General features: G+C 31.8%; 1 protein-coding gene and 1 long non-coding RNA gene across 2 annotated transcripts in view; both read right to left on the reverse strand.

Annotated features, from left to right (window-relative positions):
* LOC116734897 (uncharacterized) overlaps positions 1-17,265 on the reverse strand; it is a 161,545-nt gene that overhangs the window by 35,813 nt on the left and 108,467 nt on the right. The window contains exon 3 of the mRNA XM_032586443.1: positions 1,087-1,096. Coding sequence (XP_032442334.1) covers positions 1,087-1,096 — 10 coding nt within the window. The remainder of the gene's footprint in view (positions 1-1,086; positions 1,097-17,265) is intronic.
* LOC116734932 (uncharacterized) lies at positions 4,774-5,318 on the reverse strand. Its single transcript, XR_004342291.1, has 2 exons — positions 5,208-5,318; positions 4,774-5,012 (listed from the first exon to the last, which is right to left on the reverse strand). It is a non-coding gene; the product is annotated as an uncharacterized LOC116734932 (long non-coding RNA).

Consider the following 17,265-nt stretch of genomic DNA (forward strand, 5'->3'; position numbering starts at 1 on the left):
TGTATCTCCACTCCCAGGATCACATTGAGTTACTAGAAATAGAGATGGAGCTGCAGGTGCCTCTGTAAAATAAGAGAAATGTTGAAGTTCAAATTTTCAACATACAGAAATAAAAATACATATTACAATAACAAATCTTAAATGCTACAATTCAGCTGCAAATAATTATTCAAACACTCTACACAGGTTTATATTTATGGTACCAACATTTAGATATTTTTGGAGAACACATAATATCTACCCCTACATTTTTGAAACAACTATTTTAAGTTTGAGTTCATCACATGTCATAGTGTCTACCTTTTAAATCAAGGATTTGTCTGATGATGAAATAATTAGGTGTTTTAAAATGTTTCTTTAAAAAAAATGTGAATGAACTGTTGAAATTTAATTTAACTATTAAGATGTAAAACAACATAAGGGAGAGGATTACAGTCAATGAAAAAAAAAAGAATTCTGACTTTAATCTCAAAATTCTGAGATTAAAATCGGAATTATTTTTTTTCAGTGGCCATAATTCTACTCTGTAACATGTACAGTACAGACCAAAAGTTTGGACACAGCTGTGTCCAAACTATTGGTCTGTACTCAATACAGACCAATAGTTTGGACACACTTTCTCATTGAATTCAATGAGAAGGTGTGTCCAAACATTTGGTCTGAACTATAGTTAAATTAGTTTGACAATTAAACATCACTAAAACATGAAAATGTTGTTGTTATAGTCACAGACGCTGAAAGATAGAAACGTTTTTAGACATTTCTTTTTAACTTTATCTTTACAGTGAATGTTTGAAGTGCAACAAAGTACAAGATCATGCATCAGCTTTGAATTTCCAGTTGCTAAATCTTTTACTTAAAATATTTTTAAACCGTCAAATTCTTATGATGAACACAATGGATATTCTCAAAATAAACTACATCAATCTGCCATTTTTTGTTTTTTTACTTGGTGACAATATTGATAAGATCAACACAACACCATGTAAGTTGCTGGTATATTTTAAGAAAAAAATCCCCACAACGAAAAAAAATAGATATTTCAGATTATCTGAATGCAAACTGTGGCAGCAACAATTTCAACAGGTTATCTTGTCATTTTCCCAGAGATACTGCAACAAAATACACACTTTCTTTGATTTTTTCAGCCTTAATTTTTAAAGCATCATTCATTAACTAAATATCATAGATTGTTTTCCAAGTAACACAAGCTGCTTCTAAAAGAACTAACATTAAAAATCTAAAATAAAATACACACCCCTCTCCTATATTTTTCTTGATGGTAGGTTTTTCAGTATTATTTTTAACATATCAAGAAGTATAAATAAAATGATAGTGTTAATTGCTTATTACAAATTACAAATTGTAATTACAAAATATATAACAATATTTTTTATTCTAAAAAATACAATAGTAATTTTCTATTAACAAAAAATATTATTATATATTCTCATTATATATACTTTTTAAGGTTAATTAAATTGGTTCTTTGTTCCGCTTTGCAGAAAATGTCCAGTGTCTTTAGGAGACAATAACATGTGATCTTAATTGTCAAAGCATAGGTTTTTACAGTTCTTATTCTGCAAAAACATTGCTTGAATTCATTATGTAACAGATTCCTATGTATTCCACACAAACCCATTGCTCATTTTCTAGAGTTCTAAAATTATAAAAATATCTAATATATTTTGATATTTTTGTACTAATTCATGCCACTTTAATTTCTTTTTAACTATTCTGAAACAACAGACATTTTTTCCCCCCTGTGGAACTGTTCTATCTGTATAGATTTTAGCAAATTAAACCAACAAAACTCTATCAGCAAGCAGCCTCATTTAAAAAAACAAACAAAAAAAAACAACTTAAGAAACAGCATTAGGTGATATTTGATTTAAAAATGACTTACCTGGAGATACTGTGACTTCAGTCCCTTTACCCCAGTAGTCAAAAGCATCACAGTGCTACATCTCCACTTACTGCTTGAACAAAAACCTGAAACACTAGAAAAACACGTAGTAAACCAAGCAAAATTTCAAATATTTTAAAATGACAATAACTGAGACACTCACATCATCTGAGTACTTGTTTTCTGGTAATTCCTATTAATTCAGAGTTCACATAAAACTAAACTTTAAAACCAAAACACAGAGTCCCAATGTTTGAAATATGAACTTAAGTCAGCTTGAGTAAGATTAACTATTAGCTGATGAAAGCTAGATATATTTATTATATATTTCAATGTGACATGTTTAACCATTTTACCATATTATCCATTAAGACACTTTTATCCATCAGGTTTTTGTATGAGTGCATATTACTGTGGCCCCACCCACACTACAGTAAACATTATGACAAAAACTCTCAAACAGGAGTTCTCAAGTGTAACAAGCATCACTGCGACTGAATAATTAAAAGAATGGAAAGAATTAAAACTAACAAAATATTACTTCACTGATTATTTTCCAAATTGATTTTTTTAAAGTACATTATACAGAGAATTATATGTGGTCCCTGAAATAATGTTTTATTGTAATTACAAAATAAATAAAATGAAATTTTCCATTGTGAGTGTAGTCATGGCCTCACTTTTAATAAGAGTTTAGGTATAAATTGGAAATATATTTGTATAGTATTAAAAGGAAATTGTGGGATAGTATGTTTGTATAATTAACACATTCTTATACAGTTACCTTGTATTCAGATAGTTTTATTTAATTTAAATTGTAAATTAAAGCTTTAATTTACAACTTAAATTCAGGTTTGTCACCTGAACAGCCAGTCTGCTGAAAGTGAGTAAATAAGTCAATGCTCACAAACAGTCATATTTCTTTCCTCATGTACTCAGGTATGAGTATATGGAAAAAAATGAAGAACTAATTTAATATGATCATCCGAGATTGCACATCACATGACTTTGCTTTTATGTAGAATCATTTAAAAAGTAATGAAAGAACAAATTGTTAATGGTAAATGGCCCTCAGTTATACAGCAACTTATTAAGACCCAGGACTACAATCAGTCATTCAGTCACTCATACTCACGTTGACATAATTGCCCTGGGACAGACTGACAGAAGGGAGCTGCAACTCAATCTGCACCTCTGGGTCCTGTGGCCACCAGCAGCAGGCCAGACAGGTGAAGTGTCACAACAATTTAGACAGACAGAGTGGGCACTCAAAACCCATTTTCAAAACTCAAATAACTGCTAAAAACTTGGCCTAACTTGAGTATTTAATTTAATGTGTACTGTGTGGACGACTGTCTACTAGCTGGCAACAAGTTATTTAATCCCAGCTTCACATTTATTAAACAACCATGTGAAAAGACACATCCTGTGATTGTGAAAAAGGTGTCAGTTTGTTTAAGAAAGGTCAGAACCTTAGCATTGAACAGAGATCACATTTAAGGAGAGAAAAAATATTGCAATTTGAAAGAGTGATCTGATGAGTCCATATTTACATTCTCTCAGATTGATGGCCTATCACTGATGGGCGCATCATTTTTTTGTCTGATGGGGTTTTTGTTTTATTGTTCAGAACATGACCAACAACATCAAAAACATAAAGTCTTCAACAAACACAGCATGCTGCATGTAATGGCAGTCAAATTTTAATTGTAATGTCAACAAACATGCAAATCAAAATGTCCTAGTTTCAAGTTTAACAGTATAGTTATTTTTGTATTATACAAAAATACATTTTATTATGAAACTATTTAAAAAATATATTTAAATGTCATCTAAAAGTTGCAGGATAGCATCTCTGGAGGCCTGGACTGAGGCCGTCCTCATTTAGATAGTAAGAAATAGGAAGCATGTAGGAAATAAAAGCATTCATATGAACTGGTCAAACAGCAGAGAGATGATATATTTTGAAGCTGCTGGCTGCCCCAAGAATGAGACAAATAAACATTTATGTTTCTGTCTTTTCAAGTCTGTGACTCTAACATTGAAGGCATTATTTGTTCTAGTAACTTACTATACATAACTTGACATGAGAAAAGAATGTTGCATTTTCTTTTTTTGACATTTGCTTTGAATTGTATTTTTTTTCATTTTCTGCTAAATGTCCCACATTTACTGCTCTTGGTATCAAACGCTACATTCTTCTTTGTTATTTAAGGTTAATAAGCCAGTACAAAGCTCAGTCCTTAATTTTTTAAGGAGTTTTTGTTGCGTGCACAGAGTATGACCAACAGATTAAAGGTCAAACCACACAACCTATGTTTCAAGAGAAAGTTTTAAGCTGTTATACCAAACATCTATGAGCAGAATATGCATGGTCTTCTTTTGCCCTATGGGGCAAGTATTGATGATAAAAAATATTTTTTGTTGTTGTTCTAAACTCACATTACTGCCAGTAACTTTTCTCAGCAGTTTCAGATTATTTTACTGCAACTTTACCTTTTCTCCCAATAATTTTCAACTTTACTTTAATAATAAAACATTTTTTCTTCCATTTTAAAAAAAAAGTCACTCTCCATTAGTAGAATGGAAAAAAAAATGCAAATATACCACAGTTGACAGATGTTCTTTCCAGGAAGTTAAATTTTGACAGTTTCAGCAAAGTTCAAGCTGAGGTCCCAGAGGTACAGAAGCACATTCAAACTTCTGTCTAATAATTTTATTTACAAAACCCCTGAGACACCAACCTTTAACTGACAGAATAAAGAAATGAGAAGAAGGGATGCACTCAAGTGAGATAAAAGTTGTCATTGAGTGAAAGCAAAGACAACTTTAAGCATTGTTAACATAATTACAATCTCAATACAGAATGAAGTAGCACCGAAAACATTTATTCTCAAGATCATGAAAACACATACTATACATCCAAAACAAAATTATGGTTCATTTCTCTATATCAGTAATAATAAGAATTTTCTAAAAAGTAGCTTGAATACATTCAAACATTTCATACATTATAAAAAGTACATGAAATACTGAAAAACTCTTGCAGATATTCTGCGGTCATTCATTTCTGTTTTGCACATCTGAACCTTTATTATTTCTTCATCTGAAAACAAAAGGAGAAAAAAATTAATAAATTAGAAAGAAATTATTCTCAAGATTACTGCCGTCATCAAATAGGTTCTTACTATACATGTAACACAATTTTGAGTTAGATAAATTATTCTTAAGGCTCGCTTGTAAGTATGGATCCATTTTATTCAAAATGAAGTAAATGCAGAGAAAACCTCTTCATGTTTACCTGAACAAGAATGAAAATCATGTTATAGGTGAGAGAGAAGATGAAGAGGAAGACGAAGGAAGAGGTTGTGGACCACAAGCCGTTGAAGTCATCTCCTTCAGAGAGATTATCTATGCACCTTAAAGCAATTGTCATATTTGAGTCTGAGGGAAAAGCTAAAAAGAGGAAACAAAATTGTGGGTGATTAGATAAGTTTTGTATTGCTACATATAAGATTTTTGAAATATCAGATTTCAGTGATTGAGCACTACTAAGCAAAAAGCCTGTTAGAAAACAAATCATTCATATGGATTGAGAATTCATTTTCATTTGTTTTGCTTGTGTTCATTCATTCACACACAGACCAAAAGTCTTCATGCAACATTTATTTGGACGAGACAGCACGCTCATTAAGCTGTTCACAATAAGACGAGGACAATTTAAAACTCATAAGACGACAAAGAAACATAGGTGCAGGAACAATGACATTATAGAGCACACAGTTTTACAACATAAAATTGATTTAAAAAAAAAAACAAGAGCAAACAACATGCAGGCACAAAACAGCATGCTTAATCTGATCTTAGCATTCAACTGAGTTACCCGAGACACTCGACAACTCATGAGGTTCCATTTTTCCATTTGCAGGCCAAACATTGCACCTGAACTTGTTTTTGCTCTCCCAGTTATTCTTGCTGATGGTGTAAAAGCTTGAAACTAGGTAAAGACTGTTGTTGATCTCCTGTGGGGGCAAGTTGATGCCATCACTGTATGTTCCAGATTTAGTTCCAGAATCTTCTGACCAGGCGATGTAGTAATCTTGCAGCACTGAACTGGTGACTAAACACACCAGAGTGACTTCGTTTGTGTTATTTGAAAGCTTGAGGACTTGAACATCGGGTATTGCGTTACCTAAAAGAAATTTACAATTTATTTGGAAAATGCATACTTCAAATTGAAAAACAGAAATGAAGATTATAATTTTTATGACAAACATATATTTGATGTTTGTACATTTATTACTCTCAAAAAATAATCCATTAAATTTAGATGGCATACCTCTGTTGACATCAAGACTCTCAGTAATTGGTGCCATGTCATCTCTCGTGGCAACACACTGCACCTTTTTAACTTTCTTCCATTCATCAAAGCTTCGAATTAACGTACTGCTTTCACTTTGTGCTTCATTATTATTGGCCACTGGCTGTCCATCAATGTACCACTGGATTTTAGTATTAGATACAGTAGCACCATCCAGTCCAGTAATGATGCATTTTAGCTCTGCTTGTCTATTGTCAAACATCTTTTTAGGATTCGGAGGGTTCAGTGTCACTGTAAAAGATGCTAAATGAGAAAGGGGGAAAAAAAGAAAATGTGTTTAGGCATTGAGATTTTTTTTTATTAATAACAAGTAACAAAATATAAAATACTCAATTATTATGTAATTAGAGAGACTGTATTTTTAGTTTACTTTCTAATAATTAATAATAAACAGTATGCAGTACCTTTTGAGGCCTTCTTTGCGTAATTTTGTCCTGCGTGAGTCACCTCACAGGTGTAAACAGCCTTACTGTCCCATTCTATTTTGTTGACTTCTAAGATGCTGGCAGCAATATAAGCATCTCCATCTTTTACGGGATCAAAACTTTTGAAGTTAGACACATCGTTGTTGCTTTTCTTCCAACTGAATGACACTTGTTTGGTGGTAAGGTTTTCAATGTAACAGACCAAGATCTGTTTCTCTCCATCTGACTCTGAGAGCAATTCTACTTTGGGAGGAGTGGAATCTAAGCACAAGACAAGAACAAGACAAACATAAGATTAAGACGTTTAAAATTTTTCCTGTCGGAGAAAATGTCTTTGAGGAAATGAAAGAAAACATGTACTGAAATGGAAGAATTACATACATTTCACTGATACATTTTTGTTTCCTGCTGGATGAGTGAGAGAACAAGTGTAGGACAAAGCATTTGATTTTGACACACTGATCACACTGACTCCAGTGAATCTGTTGTTGACGTTTTGTTGAGGAAAAATATGCTGCTGAGAATCCACTTGAGTGTTACTGGTACTGGTCCACTGGAATGTAGCACTTTTTGGAAAGAAGTCCTGGGCCAGACAGCCAAGAGTGATTGTATCTCCACTCTCAGGATCACATTGAATTACTGGATATAGAGATGGAGCTGCAGGTGCCTCTGTAAAATAAGAGAAATGTTGAAGTTCAAATTTTCAACATACAGAAATAAAAATACATATTACAATAACAAATCTTAAATGCTACAATTCAGCTGCAAATAATTATTCAAACACTCTACACAGGTTTATATTTAAGGTACCAAAATTTAGATATTTTTGGAGAACACATAATATCTACCCCTACATTTTTGAAACAACTATTTTAAGTTTGAGTTCATCACATGTCAAGGATTTGTCTGATGATGAAATAATTAGGTGTTTTGAAATGTTTCTTAAAAAAAAATGTGAATGAACTGTTGAAATTTAATTTAACTATTAAGATGTAAAACAACATAAGGGAGAGGATTACGGTCAATGAAAAAAAAAAAAGAATTCTGACTTTAATCTCAAAATTCTGAGATTAAAATCGGAATTATTTTTTTTCAATGGCCATAATTCTGCTCTGTAACATGTACAGTACAGACCAAAAGTTTGGACACAGCTGTGTGTCCAAACTTTTGGTCTGTACTCAATACAGACCAATAGTTTGGACACACTTTCTCATTGAATTCAATGAGAAGGTGTGTCCAAACTTTTGGTCTGTTCTATAGTTAAATTTGTTTGACAATTATACAACACTAAAACATGAAAATGTTGTTGTTATAGTCACAGACGCTGAAAGATAGAAACTTTTTTAGACATTTCTTTTTAACTTTATCTTTACAGTGAATGTTTGAAGTGCAACAAAGTACAAAATCATGCATCAGCTTTGAATTTCCAATTGCTAAATCTTTTACTTAAAATATTTTTAAACCGTCAAATTCTTATGATGAACACAATGGATATTCTCAAAATAAACTACATCGATCTGCCATTTTTTGTTTTTTTACTTGGTGACAATATTGATAAGATCAACACAACACCATGTAAGTTGCTGGTATATTTTAAGAAAAAAATCCCCACAACAAAAAAAATAGATATTTCAGATTATCTGAATGCAAACTGTGGCAGCAACAATTTCAACAGGTTATCTTGTCATTTTCCCAGAGATACTGCAACAAAATACACACTTTCTTTGATTTTTTCAGCCTTAATTTTTAAAGCATCATTCATTAACTAAATATCATAGATTGTTTTCAGAGTAACACAATACACACCGCTCTCCTATATTTTTCTTGATGGTAGGTTTTTCAGTATTATTTTTAACATATCAAGAAGGATAGATAAAATGATAGTGTTAATTGCTTATTACAAATTACAAATTGCAATTACAAAATATATAATAATATTTTTTATTATAAAAAATATAATAGTAATTTTCTATTAACAAAAAATATTATTATATATTCTCATTATATATACTTTTTAAGGTTAATTAAATTGGTTCTTTGTTTCGCGTTGCAGAAAATGTCCAGTGTCTTTAGGAGACAATAACATGTGATCTTAATTGTCAAAGCATAGGTTTTTACAGTTCTTATTCTGCAAAAACATTGCTTGAATTCATTATGTAACAGATTCCTATGTATTCCACACAAACCCATTGCTCATTTTCTAGAGTTCTAAAATTATAACAATATCTAATATATTTTGATATTTTTGTACTAATTCATGCCACTTTAATTTCTTTTTAAGTATTCTGAAACAACAGACATTTTTTCCCCCCTGTGGAACTGTTCTATCTGTATAGATTTTAGCAAATTAAACCAACAAAACTCTATCAGCAAGCAGCCTCATTTAAAAAAACAAACAAAAAAAACAACTTAAGAAACAGCATTAGGTGATATTTGATTTAAAAATGACTTACCTGGAGATACTGTGACTTCAGTCCCTTTACCCCAGTAGTCAAAAGCATCACAGTGCTACATCTCCACTTACTGCTTGAACAAAAACCTGAAACACTAGAAAAACACGTAGTAAACCAAGCAAAATTTCAAATATTTTAAAATGACAATAACTGAGACACTCACATCATCTGAGTACTTGTTTTCTGGTAATTCCTATTAATTCACATAAAACTAAACTTTAAAACCAAAACACAGAGTCCCAATGTTTGAAATATGAACTTAAGTCAGCTTGAGTAAGATTAACTATTAGCTGATGAACGCTAGATATATTTATTATATATTTCAATGTGACATGTTTAACCATTTTACCATATTATCCATTAAGACACTTTTATCCATCAGGTTTTTGTATGAGTGTATATTACTGTGGCCGTCATGGCCTCACTTTTAATAAGAGTTTAGGTATAAATTGGAAATATATTTGTATAGTATTAAAAGGAAATTGTGGGATAGTATGTTTGTATAATTAACACATTCTTATACAGTTACCTTGTATTCAGATAGTTTTATTTAATTTAAATTGTAAATTAAAGTTTTAATTTACAACTTAAATTCAGATTTGTCACCTGAACAGCCAGTCTGCTGAAAGTGAATAAATAAGTCAATGCTCACAAACAGTCATATTTCTTTCCTTATGTACTCAGGTATGAGTACATGGAAAAAAATAAAGAACTAATTTAATATGATCATCCGAGATTGCACATCACATGACTTTGCTTTTATGTAGAATCATTTAAAAAGTAACGAAAGAACAAATTGTTAATGGTAAATGGCCCTCAGTTATACAGCAACTTATCAAGACCCAGGACTACAATCAGTCATTCAGTCACTCATACTCACGTTGACATAATTGCCCTGGGGCAGACTGACAGAAGGGAGCTGCAACTCAATCTGCACCTCTGGGTCCTGTGGCCACCAGCAGCAGGCCAGACAGGTGAAGTGTCACAAGAATTTAGACAGACAGAGTGGGCACTCAAAACCCATTTTCAAAACTCAAATAACTGCTAAAAACTTGGCCTAACTTGAGTATTTAATGTAACGTCTTTATTTTCCAACATGTCTTATTTTGTCTTTCTTAAAAAGTTTCGGACTCCATTATAAATATAGTCACTTATTTATTGTTGTAGTGAATTAATATAAACTTTTCCAAAGGAAATACACTGCCTGGGAAAAAATAGTAGGTACAAGATTCTTATTGGATGGATACTGTGTGGACGACTGTCTACTAGCTGGCAACAAGTTATTTAATCCCAGCTTCACATTTATTAAACAACCATGTGAAAAGACACATCCTGTGATTGTGAAAAAGGTGTCAGTTTGTTTAAGAAAGGTCAGAACCTTAGCATTGAACAGAGATCACATTTAAGGAGAGAAAAAAGATTGCAATTTTAAAGAGTGATCTGATGAGTCCATATTTACATTCTCCCAGATTGATGGCCCATCACTGATGGGCGCATCAGGGTGAGAAGAGAGGCAGATGAAGTGATGCACCCATCATGCCTAGTGTCTACTGTAGCAGCCTGTGTGGGCAGCATTATGGTTTGCGGTTGCTGCACTTGGTCAGGTCCAGATGCAGCAACATTGATGTCTATCAATGGACTGTTTATTAAATAATGACACAGATGATAATGCCAAATTTCATGGGCTAAAGTATGGCCAATCCATTTTCACCCATGAATTGAGTGAAAGGCCTTAACATCAGTGAGAATCTTTATGATGTTCTAGAGAAGGCTTTGTGCAGTGGTCAGTCTCTCATCACCAATATAAGGTATTGGTGAAAAATTAAAGCAACACTGGAAGAAAATAAATGTTGTTACACTGCAGAAGCAGAAGATTTTTTTCTGGCCAGGCAGTGTATATCAAAGACGACAGATGTTCTTTCGAGGAAGTTTTTTTTTGACAGTTTCAGCTGAGGTCCCAGAGGTACAGACACACGTCAACAAAAGATGCTTAGAAAACTGTAGAAACTCCTGGAGCTAAACGATAACAGAAGCAGAGATGCACTAGCATAAGTAATACAAAGCTGCTTTTATGACAAAGCAACATATTCAACTATACTTTCTGAAGAAAATGACAATCTAATAATACATTGAAGTTGTGTTCAAGTTTTATAAAAGTTTATATTGAAAACAGTCAAAAGATACTTAGCAATAAAGGTAAAATATACATGCAATATTCCTCATAATTGTCAATACTTCTGACAAAAAAGTCTGAAATATTGTCCAGTGTATTATGTAATATTAAGAACATTACATAATATCCAAATATATTAATGATCATAAAAGTACAAAAAAGGCAAGAAACATCTAAAAAATATTACTATTATTATAACTATTATTATTATGTGCCAATTCACAACAAATTCTTTCTGAGGGCAGTTCAGTTCAATCACACATACAGCAATTGATGCTAGTTATCAAACAGTACATCATGTTAAGTTAATTAATAATTCAAATTAGTTTTAAAAGTTTTATGAGCAGATTGCACCAAGTCTTTTACTTGATTCATTCCTTCCTGACAAGTACATAGAGACAGTAGACAATTACCCTCATCATGTTGTTGACTTTACGGCAATCTCTAATATTAAGCATGCATGTGGCGACAGTGGAGAGTAAAAACTCCTCTGTAGCAGCAAGAAATTTCCAGCTAAATGTGGCTCAATACATGCGGCCACCTGCTATGACTCACTGGGGATATGAGAAGGCAGAGCAGATACACAAAAAAGAAACAGAAGAACTGATATAGGATTATTGTTAGGCTAATGAAAAGTAAAATGTTAATAGCAGGAAAGGGAGAATGGTTTGGGGTTTGTAACTGTAGAAACATTATTTTAGCCGATGACCTCCTGTAGGAGGTTATCACAGCTGAACAAACCCTCGACAAGATGTAGTTTCTATGGAGAGAAAATAAAAAAACTGGGAGAAAACATAAAGTTAACAATTGAAATAGCAAATAATGCAAATTGGAGAGCAGTAGAAGAAGAAAGTAAAACATCAAGGAAAGTTGTTTGATCACCAGCTGCCCAAGCTTCCTAGAATCACATGTGCATTTGCAATTTGATATAAAGCACCTCTTCATTTTGTAAAAGATAATGCATTTACACAATGTTCCTGCAAAATAAATAAGAGAAACTAAAACTAATCTAAACAAAGAGTTAGACAGAGCAGAAGTGGTGACACAGGTGTCACTATAAAACAGAAAGGTTGAAGTTTAAAGGTTTTACACAGAAATAAATATGCATATTGTAAAAAACGATTTTAAAGTCAGCAACAAAGCTACAAACAATCATTTAGTTACTTATATATGTTTCTTTTAGATTAACTGTATACTCTATCACAGCTACTATTTCAACAACTTATTTGGTCATTTTATCTTTGAAATATCCAGCAAGACTGAAACGAAATTTTAAAAAGGCACCTGATTGTGCCAAATATTAAACATTGGCTAAATATTCCCAAATGTTTTTCAAATCACACAATTACTCAGGATTGAGTAATAGTCAACCCTGACTATAGTCTAAAACCTAAGACAAATACATAACATTCTCTAAAGTTTGTTTCATTTTTTGCTATTCTTCAATTGTTTTTTACAACTAAGAAGTGCTGTCTATATGAATAATTCCTCAGAGCAAATTAGGGGCCTATGCAGAAAAAAAAGAACAGTTTTTAAAGACACACCATCACAAAACATGCATTTTTAAGCTACAATTTTCTGATAAATATTTATATTATCAGATACTGTTGTATTTGTTGTAAACCTAATCAACAATATTGCTGAAACATTGGACAAAATGAAATATGACTAAGCAATAATGTTTTGACAATATTAAAAACATTTTAGATTTCGTGAATATATTTTTTTTCTTTTCATATTAAGAAAACATATTCCACAGTATCACAGACATTTTTTGCAGGTTTTTAGATAAACTGCAAAATGTTTACCAAGAATAATAATTTATAAGTGATAACTAATATCAGATAACAGAACATTATCATCCTCATCATCATCATCAACAAAATAAATTGTTTGCTCATTTGTTGGATCAGTCCTTCAACCACTTACTGTAAAACTAAATGAAACAACCATCTGTGCTAATTTATATCACTTTAAAATGCTATTTTTAGCTATGTTGAAAGGATAGAAACACCTGATCTGTTCTGCCTCTTCACTAATAAGCTAAATGTAATTACTGATATGTAAACTTAAACCTATTTCGTCATAAAATGTATGATGAGGTGCTATGTTAAGAAAGACATAAAGTAGCTATTTCATATTTCACTTTGAAATTTGATTTTAAAATGTTAATGGATTATAAATACAGGTTTTATTTACTGTAGGTTTTTGTATGAGTGTATATCATTGTGCTCCCACGAGCCCATAGCACCACAACAAACCCTATAACAAAAACTTCATCACAGGATATTGAAGTGTAACAAGCATCTGGGTGTGAATATTTAAATGGTATCAAAGGATTAAAACTAAAATATATTTAATTTCAATAAGAATAGGTTTTTCTTTGATTTTAGCTTTAGTGAATATATTTTGAAGACATTATATAGACATTATTTCTTACTCAACTAATAAAAAAAGACATTTGTTACATTTACAAAACATTTAGGCATATTTAAACATATTTCATTCAAATCATTAATATGATTCTTGTCTCATTTAATTTTCTGTATTTATTGAAGAACTGCTTTACAAACTGGACAGTAAATATCCTAAGCCATTAAACGGGGCTTCTTGGATGTACAGTTCTTTGTTAGTTGGGAATACATAATTACATCTTTTAGGATGGAGTTGAACAGCATGAGTATAATGATTATATGACTAGTTTTACAAGTTTTAAAATGACACTAAATACCTGAAAAAACTATAACAGATTTTATTTTGCATTAAATGTTTCATAAAGATTTTTGAAGTGTTGATTGAAATTTCTTTAATCAATCAATTAATCATGTTTGTTTCTATAGCGCATTTCAGCAACAAGGCAGTTCATAGTGCTGTACATCATAAAACCAAAAAAAAAAACAAACTCATAAAAGACACCACACAGTCAATAATTGAGAAAACCAGTAAAAAATCTATTTTATCAAGTGCCATTGTTGAATTCGTAATTCTTTGTGAACTACATATTTAAAATGTAATGGGATGTCTCTTTCACTTACTTTTATGTAGATAATAGGTCTCATTAGCATTTAGATTTTTGCTTTCTTTCTTCTGATCTGTTCACTTAGTCTTTTTTGATCCATTTTTTCCTATCATTTTTCCACTTGTACAGGCTAGCATAATAATACTGAAGCATTTTTTTGATTTAAATGTTCAAAGGTACCCATTCTTCGGGCTACATGTATTAACCACACTAATCACTCAAGACCAATGTTTGTCAGATTATACAAGACAGTTCTTACCTATATTCTTTTACAACATTACACTACTGATGAAGTGTTAATGTTTTACATAATGAAATTCTTTTTAGCTCTCTTGCATATTTCTTAGTTTTGCATTTTTATTTATTAGGTTTATTTGATAGGGAAAAACAGACATTAACGTAGACACACTGTACAAAGCAGCAGTTCCATGCCTGTACCATAGTGCTTATAACTAAGCTAATTTGCAGCATTTGTACCTATATGAGCTTTTCTAAGCAGCATAATATTAAGCTAAAGAGCTCTACATTTTCAAGAGATTTCTTAATAGTTTATCAGTCTGAAAACTTGTAGAGCTTTATAGCGTCTATCTAAAACACAAATTAGTCTGTATTTTTGTATGCTTATAAGTGCTTATATAGAGAGTAAAATCTGTTTTCTGATATTCAAAGGTGTTGTCAGAAATGATAACACCTCTGAGTTGTGTGAACAGATTTTCAGGAGTAATTTCATTTGAAAAGTTCAATCATATTGTTTTCCCAGGGTTTTTGTAGGGGTGTGTTTTATTGTGGCCCCGTAGCCGTAATCACCACAGATCACCACTCTAGCACAAAAACACACTCTTCTTTTCACTAGAGAGGAGGTGGACCTACCACAGTAAAGAGGTAAGTGGAAAAAAAGGAATAACAGCAATTTAAGTTTTTCTACTTATTTTTAGTAAGATGTTTTAAAATGTTTTATACGACAATGTTGAATGTTTTTGATAAATTCGAATTTTACTACCTAACCAGCCAGTGCATTTTGCAGTGACATTAGAATAATGTTACCAGGTAATATTTAAACTGCAACATGTCCTTTGATTAAATTTATGCCCTCTTTTTTAGCAGCAGTATGACAGTAAATGACCTGGCAGGCAAAGCTGTTTTTCTATAGCATGTTGTTGAAGAATTTTCTTCATAGATTATTAAAAACATAAAAGTCATTTACCGGCAATTATTAGCTGATTTTGAATATGCAAGAAACATCTGTCATTTGACACTAGACTATTTACACAACAAATATATTACACTTCTCTCACAAACTACATGTACATTTACCAACATAAATAGTTTGAATTACTGCTCCATAATATGTGCACTTTTTGCTAAAGAAAGTTCACATTCAAGATCTTTTGGAAAGACCTATAAACTAATAAACTAGTTTAACTATGGACACTGTTTGTTTCTATCACAGAAGGAAACATTTTTTGCTAATTATTAAGATATGTTTTTTTAACAGATCATGGATTAAGTTGTGATCAGTTTGAATATGTTGAAATATTATATGTGCAAAAGTATTATTGTTAAACTTCTGCATATGCTACATGGTTACTTAAAAAGGATGCAGACTGCACAAATTCACCACATTTTTACAGTTGAAACCCAGATATGTAAGGATGAGAAACTGTCGTACACCATATATACAAATTACAGATTATAAAAATATATATATGCTATTTTTTAGTAGGTGTGTGGCTCATGTTAACTATGACTGTTTGTAGAAATACCAGAAAAAATTGCGTACTTGAACTAAAGATTGGGCGTCTTTTTCACCTGAACTTGTATCAAGAAAACTCTTCTCTGTAACAGTTTATTTAGACAATTTCTAGTAAAGCAGTATTCCATACATGCTACAATAAGCATTCAGTAACAATAGCCTTCACAATAAATTTACATACACAAAGTTTTGAGTAATTATTACAATCACTGTGATTAAATGCCAATCTGAGGTTGCTTGTATTCAAAGTTTTCAGCTGAAATCCTAGATGCTCCCCTGAGTGTGTTCAACCTGGGTCTCACGACTTCAACACCTCCAAACACTTAAAGAAGGCAGTCAGAATTATCTAACAAAGACTGGATTTACAGTAGGATGAGCAAACAACGGGGAGTAATGTGGCAACATATCAATTACAGCATGTAAAGAATACTTTTTGAATACAAACACTCAAAGCATTTCTGTAGACTTTTTGTTCAGAGCCGCTCTCATTTGTAGCTCAAAGCAAAAGTTTTTCCAGGAGCAGAGAGATAATTCAGTGTTCAGAGTTAAACTAATGAGTCAAGACACAATTTTCTGTCTCAAAAATCCACCAGTTTGGATTAATGTAAAAAATTAAAACGTTTTGGGGGATAACAAGAAGCAAAATTTTAATTCCTTGTATGTCTAGTACATGTATATATGATAAATTGACAATAAAATACTTTTTAACTTTGAAGTAGATTACAATTTTGGAAATAAACCATAATACAACTCAAGTAAAAAAAGAAAATAAATAAAAAATCTTAATATGATTGTAGAGAACTACAAAATGCAATCTCAAATAAGGGCATATTAAAAAGTATATTTAATTAAGGGTGATTTGTAGTCTCAATGGAGCACATACTGTATATTATAACTTATTGAATATTACTGTAAATGAGAGAGGACTTTAAATTCCCCTTAGGTGTGAGGTGTTGATGATTGTGCATGATTGTGTGTCTCTGTCTTCCCCTGTGATGAGCTGGTGATGTGTCCAGGGCGTCCCCGCCTCTCTGACAATGACCACTGAAGATGGAGACCACTTCCACCTCAACCCTGCATCAACAGGTGGGTATAGATAAGGGATGGACAGATATAAAAGTAAAAACATTTGTTTATACCCCATCCTGCAAGTTT

This window comes from Xiphophorus hellerii, chromosome 16, assembly GCF_003331165.1.
Source record: "Xiphophorus hellerii strain 12219 chromosome 16, Xiphophorus_hellerii-4.1, whole genome shotgun sequence".
Taxonomy (NCBI): domain Eukaryota; kingdom Metazoa; phylum Chordata; class Actinopteri; order Cyprinodontiformes; family Poeciliidae; genus Xiphophorus; species Xiphophorus hellerii.